The sequence below is a fragment of the Anabrus simplex genome, chromosome X (assembly GCF_040414725.1).
Source record: "Anabrus simplex isolate iqAnaSimp1 chromosome X, ASM4041472v1, whole genome shotgun sequence".
Taxonomy (NCBI): domain Eukaryota; kingdom Metazoa; phylum Arthropoda; class Insecta; order Orthoptera; family Tettigoniidae; genus Anabrus; species Anabrus simplex.
Genome location: NC_090279.1, coordinates 108,474,027 through 108,486,863, shown reverse-complemented (window position 1 = coordinate 108,486,863; position 12,837 = coordinate 108,474,027). Strand labels below are relative to the sequence as shown.

At 39.8% G+C, this 12,837-nt stretch overlaps 1 protein-coding gene across 2 annotated transcripts in view; it reads right to left on the bottom strand.

The window, feature by feature from the left end:
- Positions 1-1,187: 1,187 nt before the first annotated feature.
- The window catches only part of LOC136886091 (gastrula zinc finger protein XlCGF46.1-like), a 58,805-nt gene continuing 47,155 nt past the window's right edge, over positions 1,188-12,837 (bottom strand). For both annotated transcript variants that reach the window (XM_068230482.1, XM_068230483.1), the window contains 2 exons: positions 7,768-7,832; positions 1,188-3,978 (listed from right to left, as the gene is read on the bottom strand). In XM_068230482.1, coding sequence (XP_068086583.1) covers positions 2,979-3,978; positions 7,768-7,832 — 1,065 coding nt within the window. In that variant the 3' untranslated portion in view covers positions 1,188-2,978. The remainder of the gene's footprint in view (positions 3,979-7,767; positions 7,833-12,837) is intronic.

The window sequence follows — 12,837 nt, the reverse complement described above, 5'->3', positions numbered from 1 at the left end:
AGTTTATTTATCTGCATACCAACCCTCCTTAACTCTTTATCTTCTGACAGGAACTTGGACGTTTTTTCTTCGTATGCCTCCTTTAATCGATTCCTCCTTAACCTAACCTAGTTCATTTTCTTCATATTCCTTTTTTCTCTTCTTATTGCTGTCCTCACTTTTGTACATAATATAATACTTATTTATTTATTTTTACTGTACTATACCGTTACTTAAGTGTTATATCTGTATTTATCTTACTGTGCCTAGCTATAAGTTCTTCTCTTCGTTTTACGTTAAATCTTCAATTTTTCTCATTTCTTTAGCCTTTATGTTTTGTTAACTGTTTTGTCTCTACAGTTATTTTGTTAGTTTTTAATTTTTCCTCTATTTTTATCATTAGATGTTTCTCCGTCATTGTTCTTCTACTTATTTTTTATGTTTGCCTTGTGCTACTCTATTGTAAATATGTTTTTCATTGCGGAACTCTGTAATTCGGCTTCTCGCTGTTTTGGTTTCCCAAATAAATAAATAAAAAAATAAATATTCTTGCAGGTCTACTCCTTCTCTTGTCACACCATCTAGTAAATATATTCTTTAGAGGCTGAGAATAGAACATACCCAGGTCATCTTATTTTCCACCGTGCCTAATTTTGGCTGGATAAACTATTCTTGCAATGTTATCTTTGTCCCCATTCTTTAGCCATTTCACTTACAACTCCACATATCTTCCTTATGATCTTCCTGTCTCAAAAGTCAACCTTCATCTCATGCACTCCTGACTCAGCACCCTAAAACATACATTTTAGGTGCCAGTGTTCCCTTAAATTGATGCTTACCAGCATATACAGTAGCTATTGTACTACAATACACTGAAGTGAATTCTCAAATTCAATGTAAATTTATTTAATTTATTGATTTAGTGCATGCAAACATTTTGTAAACCATTCAATTTCAGTGAAGACCAATCGTACAAAAGTGCAGACAAAAAAATCTCCGTTTAGAACTGTGACATTACATGTAGCACTTTACTGAACACCATTGTATTTTCACTGTTGTTATTTCCAGGTGCATGATGTCAAGAAGGCCAATCAATAGGATCCTTCAGCTTAATATTCCCTAATAACGCAGCACAGTTAAAAATTACAAGCAATGGATACATCAAAGGTAGGAAACAAGGTAGAAAAAAAAGAGAAAGACTTCTTATAAACTTATATTAATGGATGTTGGAACCAAATATTCCAATCATGTCCAATTTGTTGCAGTATTAAGCATAAGCTCACTGATTTATACTATAGCAGACCTACCACATTAAATAGCCTTGTCCATTGTTTTATATTGTGTAATGGAGAGTCAACAGGAAGTATTTATGACATAACAGCAAATCCATATACAATGCTCAAAGAAAAGTATCACAACTTTAGTATAAACACATATGCTGTTTCACACCAATGGTGCTCTTCAGGGTTATTTTGTTTTTCCTTTGGTGAAATTAATAAGGTGGAATATTGAAGTCAAGTACATAGCCCTCCAATCATAACAGTTATCTTTGTGACCGCAACCCAATCAGGAGTGGTTCATGACGTGCGGCATGGTCTGTCAGTGCTGTGTGAGCTATCATATTGGTAAGCAGCACAGGCAGGCTAGAGCACAAGACAAGGGAAGTCATTTACCACCAGAACAAGTCATGCGTGCAGTAACCCTCTTGCAGGAAGGACGCACTCAGTGTTACATGGCTTAGTGGCTCGGAGTGTCTCAACCAGTTATATGCAGGCTATGGCAGCGATATCAAGAAACGCCAACCTGGTTCAAAGAGGAAACGGAAAACAATGCCAGCTGAGGACTGATTTCTTGATGTACAAGCCCTCCGAAATTGCCGCAGTACAGCCAGGACCCTACGAGGTGAGCTAACTAATGCACATGGGACTGTCATCAATACACGGACAGTCCGCAATAGACTAGGGGAATGTCAGCTCAATTACCATACATCGATTACAGTGGCCCAGTTGACCCCTCATCACCGAAGATGCCGTCTGCAATTTGCACAAGAGCAGCCCCGATAATGCACTCCAGTATTCTTTGCTGATGAACCCAGATTCCTGCTTTCTTGGTCAGATAGTTGTATTTAATTCTGGCAATGTCAAGGAGAATGAAATTTGCACTGCAACGTGCAGGAAACAGTTGCTTACAGTGGCAGTTCAGTGAATGTTTGGAGAGGAATTCTTTGAACCATAAAAGTAACCTCGTATAATTCAGGGGGCATTGACAGCTGTGCAACACATTGAGGAGGCTGCCCATTACAGAGATTCACTGGGCAGTATTTCACATCAGTGCATAATGGAGCCTCTGCAAATTCTGCTAGGGCCACCAAGGACTTCCTTGCAGCTGTTGAAATTCAAGTAATGGACTGGCCCGCATGTAGCCCCGACCTCAATTGTATCGAGCATCTGTCGGAGCAACTTGGTAGACGTATCCAGAATTGCCCACAGCAATCCCGCACACTCCAGGAGCTGACAGCAGCATTACTGGAAGGTGGGGAGCCATGCAATCCGGAGGCTTATCAGAAGACCACCACGCCGGTGTGCTGCTGTGCTACGAGCCAGAGGTGGGAACACAGAGTACGGAAAAGTGTTAAGTCTAAGTTTCAGTTGCATTCAAGTGCCATGACTTTCTGTTTGGGCCCCCTGTGTCTGTTTGGGTCAATCAAGCATAAACATGAGTGTATTTTTGTTCATTTTTGGCTTCTGTACAAATAAAGTAACATGTTTAGGTCCAGTATAACCTATGCCTGCAAAACAAATTATTACAGCTGACTAAAAGTTTGATAGTTTTTTTGTGATCAGCACTGTATATATCACTCTGAACAAGCACATGGTTAAAAAGGTCTTTCATGGGTTAAGAATCTTTCTACACATTCATAACAAGCATGTTATCTCACATGAATGGGTATAAAAATAAGTTGCATGTAGCTTGGAAAGCTGTAAACTAAGTCACATTTATTATCTACCTGTACTGCACTTTGCCAAGTGTCGAACTAGAGTTTTCCGACTAAACAATATATGACTACACCGATTACAAGTATACCGCCTTGTTCCTGAGTGGGCATAATTTCTGTGTTCATACAAAGACCACCTACTCTTAAAAGACCTAGGACAACTGCTGCAAGTAAATGACAAAACCTTGATGTGTGTTTGACAATGTTCTGCAATACCAGAACGAGTTTTAAATGCCTTGCCACATTCATCGCAAGTAAATGGTTTCTTACGTGAATGTGTAATCATATGCTGTCTAAGGCTATTTCTCGTACGAAAATATTTCCAACAAACACTACATATATGTGGGTTAACATTATCATGAACTACCAAGTGGCTAAGGAGATTCTTACGCCTCCTAAATCCTAGACTACATTCATCACAGTAGTATAGTCTTTCATCTGAATGGATAACCATATGAACTTTCAGCCTCTTTTTCAACTGAAAATATTTTCCACATACACAACAACAAAAAGGTAACAAGCTATTCAGTGAATTTCCTTGGTGATTATTGTTGCTACTTTTGAAAGAACAAGGAATTCCAAGTTCATCACAGCAGCATGGCTTTGAACCAATTTTACAAAATGCTTTGTGTATCTGAAAGCCTTTGTAAGAAGTGAAGGATCTATCACATGCATTGCACTCAAAAACGTCAATATTCTTGCACTTCTTCACTGCTAGGGCCACCATTGATTTACTATCATTCAAGCCGTCTCCACACGGAAATCTTTCATGATTTTTTAAATCTTTAGGCGAGGTGAAAGTCCTTCCACAATTGTTACATACATGGCTGTTCTTAACAGAGGACAGCAAGAGACTTTCGACATTTTCCAATACTCTGGCACTGGACAATTCTAGGTTTTTGTGGGGAACACTGCGTATTGGGGGACAATGTAGTCGTCCTTCCTCACTCTTCTGGATGTAAAGGGCCGGTTCGTCAGTCATTACACAACTTGTATACCTGGCACTGAAAAATAAACAACATAATAATAATCAAGCGACTTGAAGTGCTTACAAAGATGCACTGGCAATAAAAACAAAAATCAAGAGGACCTTGGCTCACCCAGTGTTAATTTTTTGCTTATTTCACTGTCAGTTAACTCAGGCTACATGGACCTGGAACAAGCCCTCAGATACAGGAAAAACATCTCTGGCCTGACTTGGAACTGAACCGATGGCCATCAGATTCGCAACATGTTGAACAAAAAATGCAAAATCGTGCTCGGTATTACTACTATTTATGATGAGTGTGATCCATGTTTTTGTAATGAGCACTTAATCCCCATAGGGTGTAATCACCATTGCCAGCTATGTTTGTCATCTAAGTGATTGTGTTAAGCATTACCAAGGAGGTACACTGCTCAAAGGAATAGATATATGAAGGCAACCAAAGATCTGCAACCTCCAATTGAACATGTGTTCAAGCTCAGGAGTAAGATTACTACTTCTAGGATATCAGTAGCCTGTATCTTCCAGTGCATGCACCAGAATAGAAATGGCTTATGCAAAGTTAACATACAAACTTCCAAAAGTTTCGTAGTCAACCACAGTCTTGTTACTGAAGTAGTAGACTTCCCAGTGAATCGGTGTTACCATCAAATGTCTTGAAAGAGCAATTCTAGAAATGCAGCTCAATCTGTTGGTGGTCAGTTCTGTGGTTTTATTATTCATTTTATTGAACTCGTTGCCTTCATACTATAATTCATCTGCATATTCAAATTTCACATTCCATACCTGATGTTCCTTTCCCCTTTAGTCTAGGAAGTAAAATATTCTATCATACATGCTGCTACTATTTCTGCACAGCCTACCATTAAGAGCAAACTGTTCACTAATTTCACACACAACTAAACCCCTCCCTGTCATTATAGACCTATCTATCCTCTGTATGTTGCCTAGATGCCATGCTACTTGCTGTGGCTCATCCCAGTCTTCAGCCCCTGTAACAAGCATTTCTGATCTCATGGCAATGTGCCCAAAGTAGCCGAGTTATCTTCTCGCTTTGATGCCTAGTAAGGATCAATTCATTAGTTCAATATGCTATTCAGAGCAAAGCTCCAGCGATCAGCCATTTCTATCATCAGAGTTTCTCTGAATAGGTTGAGGATGAGGCTTATCCTGGTATTTCCTCTGTTGAAATCCTCATTATTGGTACGCTTCCATGGATCTCAGGCTCACTGTCTCTAGTACTAGTAAGAGAAGACACCAGGTTCTCAAATCAAATGATGACTTTGTAATCAGCAATTCCTGTCACCATTATTATTGGTCGTTGTGATGAATTCAAGACTGGGTGTTCTATTCTAGTTTATGATGGTTTCCAGATTCTATTACTGCTCCATTAAGTAGCTTTATATCTTAGGTGTATATTTCACTTGAAACCATGAATATTGCATCTAATCTGAGGGAGGAACAAATTAAGAACTCTGTCCTGCCAAGGCAACTGCTGGTCATCCAGCTGACCTGTGGGCAGCATGATGACATCCTCAGCAAAACCACATCTGCCAACATTCCAAAACTCAAAATAAACAGACTGCGGAAATTTCCTAGCACGCGGCACCGACAAATCCTTCGTCGATTCAGTAACACACTGAAATGGTTTCAGAAAAAGAGAATGATAATTCTCAGTGTAACGAAACATCAACCTGTGAGTGAACACATGTCTCACTTAGTATCACTGGCCAACCTCAACATGATCACAACCAGATTTGAGCCTTACAATATTCACTTATCAATTTTAAACTGCCCATGACAACAGGAATTTTAGCGATTAGAACTTCAGTACATGTCACGCAAGATTAGTACCGCGGTAGTACCATGGTTATTGCTTTCATCGGCAATATATACGCGCGGTATGACTGTCCTATGTTTATTTTTCTCGCAGACGACTTGCACGACTCGCCGATGCTGCCAACCACTGTACTTAGGAACTAAATGGTACTGAGCCCTGGACCACAATTACATTTGTTGAGCCCTGGACCACAATTACATTTGTTTTCACATAGGTTAGGTTAGGTTAGGACTATGTTTAATTTTATCGCAGTTTAGGTTAGGTTAGGTTATTTATTTTTCTCGCAGACGACTCGCGGTTAGGTTAGGTTAGATTAGCCCTGGACTATGTTTATTTTTCTCGCAGACGACTCGCACGACTTAGCCCTGGACCACAATGACGTTTCTCTTCACATTAATACACCACGGCATTCTATGTCGCTTACTGGTCACGAAATGATAGGATTGATAGAAGCAAAGCCTACTACTTCTTTCTTCGTACATAGCGCATCCAGTGCATCTGGCCATTGTTGATACAGAAAACATATCTAATTATATTGACATGGCATCGTGCGATGGATGTGTTATTAATGTAACAAGTTTTTCAGCGAATTACAAGAACAATTTCAATGATTTACTTCAATTCTATGTACGTCACAATTTGATTTCAAATAGCAGAGTATGTGAATGGTGTGGCCGTCACGTCAAATTATTAGTGAATGAGAAGTTCAATCGTGTTGTTTTTTCGTGTCATCGCCTAACCTCCACTACATTATGGTTGGTTCCATTTACATACATTCTTCTTCTCTATTATACATTGTTTATCATTCAGGTTACATTTCCTTGTGATTTTTTCTTCCGGTGTGGGGAACGCTACGTACTACTAATAATTAGGCCTCTATTTCTTTTTTATATTCAATCACAAGTTGCGCGGATTTAAGCCTCTATTTCGTATTCATATTTAAGCATAACTAGCGCTATCTATGGTTTCATATGTTTAGAATCGTAATTACTGCATCGAAACGTCTCAACTATTTCATCACTTTGTTATATAATCGTGGCTGGCGTTGGCACCAATAGACTCTCCATGGCCTGAAGATTTGCCCTATGAAATGTCACTACCATAGTTCAACATACCAAGATATAGTTACTCTTATTTGTTTCATATGCTCATTCTTTGACATTGCCTCACTCTTAGGTCTTTTCATCGCGTAAGTTGGTCATAACTTCTCTCTCTATTGAATTATGGGAACGACATTTTATTGGACTAGCCTTCAACCAATGAGAGTGTCCATTCGCCCACCGTCAGCCATAATTAATGTAATACAAACTTGCGTGACAACATCTGAACCTTTTAGCGATATGAAATCCAATTACAACACCACCTTCTGCCAATGAATCAACACCCAGAAATGACAGGAGCTTCAAAACATAATTTAAGTTCTGTAGTAAGTGGCTTAAATTCAGGAGAAACAATTAAATGATCGACAGGTCAGAAAGTAATCATAAAAAAATACAAGGTAGGTTGTATTGGAGAGAGAGCATGTCTCCCAAATGTGCCCTGAAAATATTGTCTCTAAATATGTAACCATCTCTGAATTTGTCTATCATGTAATATTCACTAGCTTAGAATACATTGGTATATTTGTCCACATCCATGCACATCCTAGAAGTATTCACTGTGCCATGCCGAGATTTCTTCCCTCTCTCAGTATTGGTGAAATTATACTTGTTCTATTTGCCATTGCTTGTGCCCCACTTCAATACCATTTGCACTGCATGTGCCTCAACAGCTTGAATTAATTCACAAAATTTCCCCAATTAAAGTAACTTGCTGATGGTTCAAATGAGGTTCTAGTCTGCTTTGTTACAAATTGTTTAACATCAAGGTGAACCTCCCATCACTTGGTGTTTTTGAGTTACACTGCCAAAGGCTGGAATCTTATTTTCTATGGTACACTGAATTATTCTATGCAAAATAATTACTTACTCATTCTTATGAGATCCAGGGATGTGAACTTCTTTCAACTCATCCTTTGTTCTTTTATTGGCATTCTGAGGAGAAAAAAAGGTATCCATCATTGCAAGTTTAGAAGAAAACCATTTAGAATTCTTTACAAATTTTCATGGTCTGGTCACAGGAAGAGAAATATTACTTATCTCCTCCATGTTAGTCCTCATATACCATTAGAACTTCTCGTCTCCTAAGGAGCATAGCAGTAAACAATATACAGGGAGATCTGAACATGAACAGGAGCACACAGTAGGGTAAACACAAAGGCAGGAGGATGTGGCGAGAGGACACATAAACATTAATGGACAAGGACAATCTTCACGGAGTCATTCCATCTGAGCCCGTGGGATATCCTTTCAGTTTCCAAGCTTCATCACGCAAGGATGTGCATAAACATACCTAATGGGGATCATCTGGACAGATCTGATGTGTGGAGTTTGGGAAAAGAATAAAGCTGGAGAAAAATTGGAAAAGGGAAGAAACAATAAGATAAAGGTGGTGGCAAAGGATTATGAACAAAGAAGATCCTGATGAAGCTGGCGGCTGAGTAGAAACTGGAATCTATCTGGGTAGCATATGAAGAATGTCCTCGTCTCCTCTATCCACACTGTTTATCCTGTTACATGTTCCCATTCCCATTCCTATCTTTCCTTCTACAATTCAAGTTATCAAGATCATCAATACTGCTTTAGTCTCGTGCAGAAAACACACCTGACAATATCTCACATGGGCAAGGTTATGAACAGCCAATGGCATCGAATGAGTTCTCAGCCCCTTTTATCATCCACCATGCACAGTATTGGCTGCTGATGGCAAGAACGGTGCGGGACTGTAGTTATCAAAAGGTGACTGAGATGCATAAACCATAAACAAAGCAACAGTTGCAGATGTTTATATTCTGCCAGAAAAGAAAGCAAGATATTTTGCAGAGTGAGAAAGAAGTTGCAGATATCTTAGAGATTTTACTAGATGAGACAGTGGAAAATATATCTATTGTAAGGGGAAGCATGAGATGGAGCGCGAAAACCCTGGCGCAATTTTTAATATCCAAAATGAAATCAGGCAACGACTCATCATTACGCTACGCTCCGAAGTAAATTTTTTGCACAAACGAATTTAACGGCCTAGCTGGAATAAAATGCGTCAGTAAGTGCGCGTGGAATTGCTAAATAGTTTCCTGTTCCTTATTAGCCTTAATAATCCTATGCGACAACTCACCACTTGCCAAACGATAAATAATCTGCAATATATGACTATGTGAAATTCCAAAAACCAGGGCATGGTCCAAGAATTCGACCAGGAAACGAAGGAAGGCTACCATGTCACTAACCGAACTGACAGAGTAGTATGGGCCATCTTTCAATATTAGTGTTAATAGATGAGGAATATTGCAGAATATAGAAACAAGTGACGGTAGAATACATTGCAAAGTTTGCTGTTCTCCAACCTCCCTATTCCTCCCTATCCGCATCCTCTCCACCTACCACTAGGACGAAAGGGGGAGGTTTCGCTTTGACTGCCAACTTCGTCAGCCACGAGTCAGTTTTCTCCAACAAGCCAAGCGCTCTATCTCCAAGTGCTTGTCTTGGGTCCTCAACACATCCCTTACCTCCAATGACAAAAGATCCTCAATACGCTGAACATAATATGTGAGGCGACATTGAACTCTCCTCAACTGTTGACTAGCTACCACGTCGCTTTCGAAAAAGTCCATAATTGAAGCAATATCGGTTAAATTCATGTCAATCAAGGACGCGGCACTGCTCGCCTCGCCATCGGTATAATGAGGTACAATGACCGACTTATCTAAGGTGGTTCGTATTAATGCCTCATCGCTCTTGATCGTACCCCGAGATTCAAGGTTCTGAATGGTCAACTCATAGAGTAACTCTTCCTTGCGGAGAGACCCCGGATAAGCTACATCACGAGCAGACATTTTAATGGTTTAACAAACAAAAACAAACAAAATAAGGCATGCCATGGCAGAAGGACACCGAGAGACACCCCTCCTAACCGAGCAAGTAAGTTCACTAATATGACACCAGCCCCATACAACCCCGCTCTGCTACCAGCTGAGCAGTTGGGAGTAGGACGGACGGAAAAGCGACGGCCCAGTGGGCTGGGTGATCAGTCGTATTAAAAGAAAATGCCCAACTTTATTTAACAATAACAACTCGCCAAACTTCGTTTTATAGAATACTGAAAGGTTTAACAACCTTAAAGCTATCAAATCCTAAAAACTCACAAGGAGATCACACCTGTACATACTTTCAGAACAGCGGGATAAGAATGAGGGGACCAGCCCTCACTATCAGGTACATATTCATACAAACTTGGGAAAGCATTAGATGCTCAACTGTTACACCTTTTATAAACGTATTAGATCTATATTTATTACAACTATCGTGACCCTATCAGGTACATGTTCATAACCTCTGTGGCTAAGTACCCCGAACGTAAGCTGGGTATCAAACAGCAATAAGTATAAAGGACAATTCCATAAACACTTTCTGAATATAAGAGAACCACAAGTTCACAAACCTTGCAGCAATATTAAGAGTAGGTAAAACTAGGCCTCTCGCTGCCTTAAAGGCAGGCAATGCTTCAAGGCATATAGAAAATGCCCACCAAATTACAGTGCCTTGAAAAGCAACACTAATCGAATCCCACTGTCGGGGACTTGCCCGTCTTAACAATCTCCAATATCGAGGACGAATGAGGTACATTAACACCAGCGAAGAGCCTTTCCCAGTTTGGGAAAATATCTTATCCAAGAAAATACATTCTTTGGCAACTTGATCGAACACAACACCTTGAAACTTTAAGTAGACATAATTTCGAAATCACAAGGCTCCTGCCATTACACATCCATGATAATTTTTTTATAATTACCTCAGGCCCCTTTCCAACTAACATCTAAAGTGGATCAAGGTCCCTTACCTCCACGCTAGCGTGCCCGGACAAAGGTTGACAAGGCGAGTCCAGAAAGGTAGCGCACTGCACCAGTGCCAACAGGAGAAGGACCACGCGGCCAGACAAGGCCACAAGGAGCAGCACACTGGTCATGTGAACAAGAACTCCCCCTCTGGAGGAGAGGGGAGGAGCAGAGGGGGACGAAGCAAGAGAGAGAGACCTCGCAAAGCAGGCAAGGAACACTTCAGAGCGAGATAAAATCTACGTTTCTCTGAAGATATACGGGAAGGGAGGCAAAAAAATTATTGATAACAGGGGTAAAGCATAGCAAGGCAAAATACATATAAATACATCAAAGAAATACACATTAAATAACACAGCTTGGAAGCACATACTATAACATGACGATGAAGAAAAGATAGGCCAGGGAGAATAACAGTTTTTACATGGCACGTGTAGTAACATCATAGACTAGTGTTCTGCATATTGCAAAGAAAATAACATTCCTGCAGTATTAAAGAGTAAGTTTACTCCTATGATTATGACAGAATACAACACAGGTTTAAGGCTAACACAATCTGATACTTGTCCAAAATGTGACACACATCACATAACCATATCCAATACATATAAAAAAAGACTGACAAGAAAAAATTCTTTGATAGAAGTAGCTAAAGAAAATCCACCAGAATATTATGTGATAGCTATGGATATGCAGTAGAGATTTCCAACTCCAAATATTAATGAAGGGCCTGCATTACAAAAAGGAGAAATATGAATTAACAACTACAGCGTCAATAATTGTGGACCTCGTAAACGATTTATGTTCATGTCGAATGAAGATCTGATCAGGTCATAAGTTGCTAACCCTCAGACATATTTTCAACAACAATTGTAAAGTAGGGACAAAGAAACAGAAAGATAACTTTTAGATTACCTTACGAACATGCATCGAGCAGCATAACAGACCTAGACGTACCGCAAGAAAGGGTAGATAATGTAACATCAACAATTCATAAGGACAGTCTCGAGAGGGCATGCTGTAGTACCAATTCGTTAAATACACCCACCACAACACATGTATGCTATTAAGGATGAAAAGGGCAACTCACTTGCTGATTGGAAGAAAGCATGAGAACTCTGGCGAATTTACATCAAGAAGATGTCAACAGAAGAATTCCACGCATCTTTCCATCACAATCGGCACTGCCAAGGCTACGGGCCCAGTAGAGTTGTGGGATGCAGCATATTGGTTCACAAAACAAGATGGACAAATGGCAAGTGACCAGCTCGCTGATCTTAATAATGCCTTGGACTCAGCCCTTGAAATGCCCATGTCTCTTTGCATCATTGTAGTACAAAACTGATAGTTTTTTTATATATTTTACAATCTGTTTTAAGTCACACTGACACAGATAGGTCTTATGCTGACGATGGGATAGCAAAGGTCTAGGAGTGGGAAAGAAGCAGCTGTGGCCTTAATTAAGGCATTTGCCTGGTGTGGAAAGGGGAAACCATGAAAAACCATCTTCAGGGCTGCTGATAGTGAAGTTTGACCCCTATCCATACGGCAAACTCACTTGGTCAAACGTTTTAAAATCAGCATTCTTGGTCCTTGGTAATGTTAGATATCCAATTATTCCATTCCTGTTCAACATGGCTAATATATTTCCTTGTAATCAGTTCTTGTAATGATTTCCTAAAATCTTCCTAAACCTCCTTTTCCTTCAGTCTCCAGACCAAAATCTTTCTTTCTCTTTTTTTCTTGTAGTTTTGTGACCTTCCTTACTTTCATCTTTGCAATCACTGCTCTGTGATCTCCCCCAAAGGCTTTCTCAGGCATAGCTGTAACTTCCATAACATCTTTCCGATGCCCTTTTTCCAATAATATGTAAATCAACATTCTTGCTCTTCTATTTCCCCAGGCATATCTGGTAATCTTCTGGCTATTTCTTTCTGAACTTTGAGTTTCCTATTATTAGTGCCTCTGGAAGAAGTCCATTAACAAATTGGCGACAGGCCCCGAGAATTCTCGTAGTTTCTCAACTGACCATATGTGACGGGCTATGAGAATTCCCGTTTTAATGGATCTCGTGTTTCTTTGATCGCTGCTACAATCTGGTGGTGAAATTA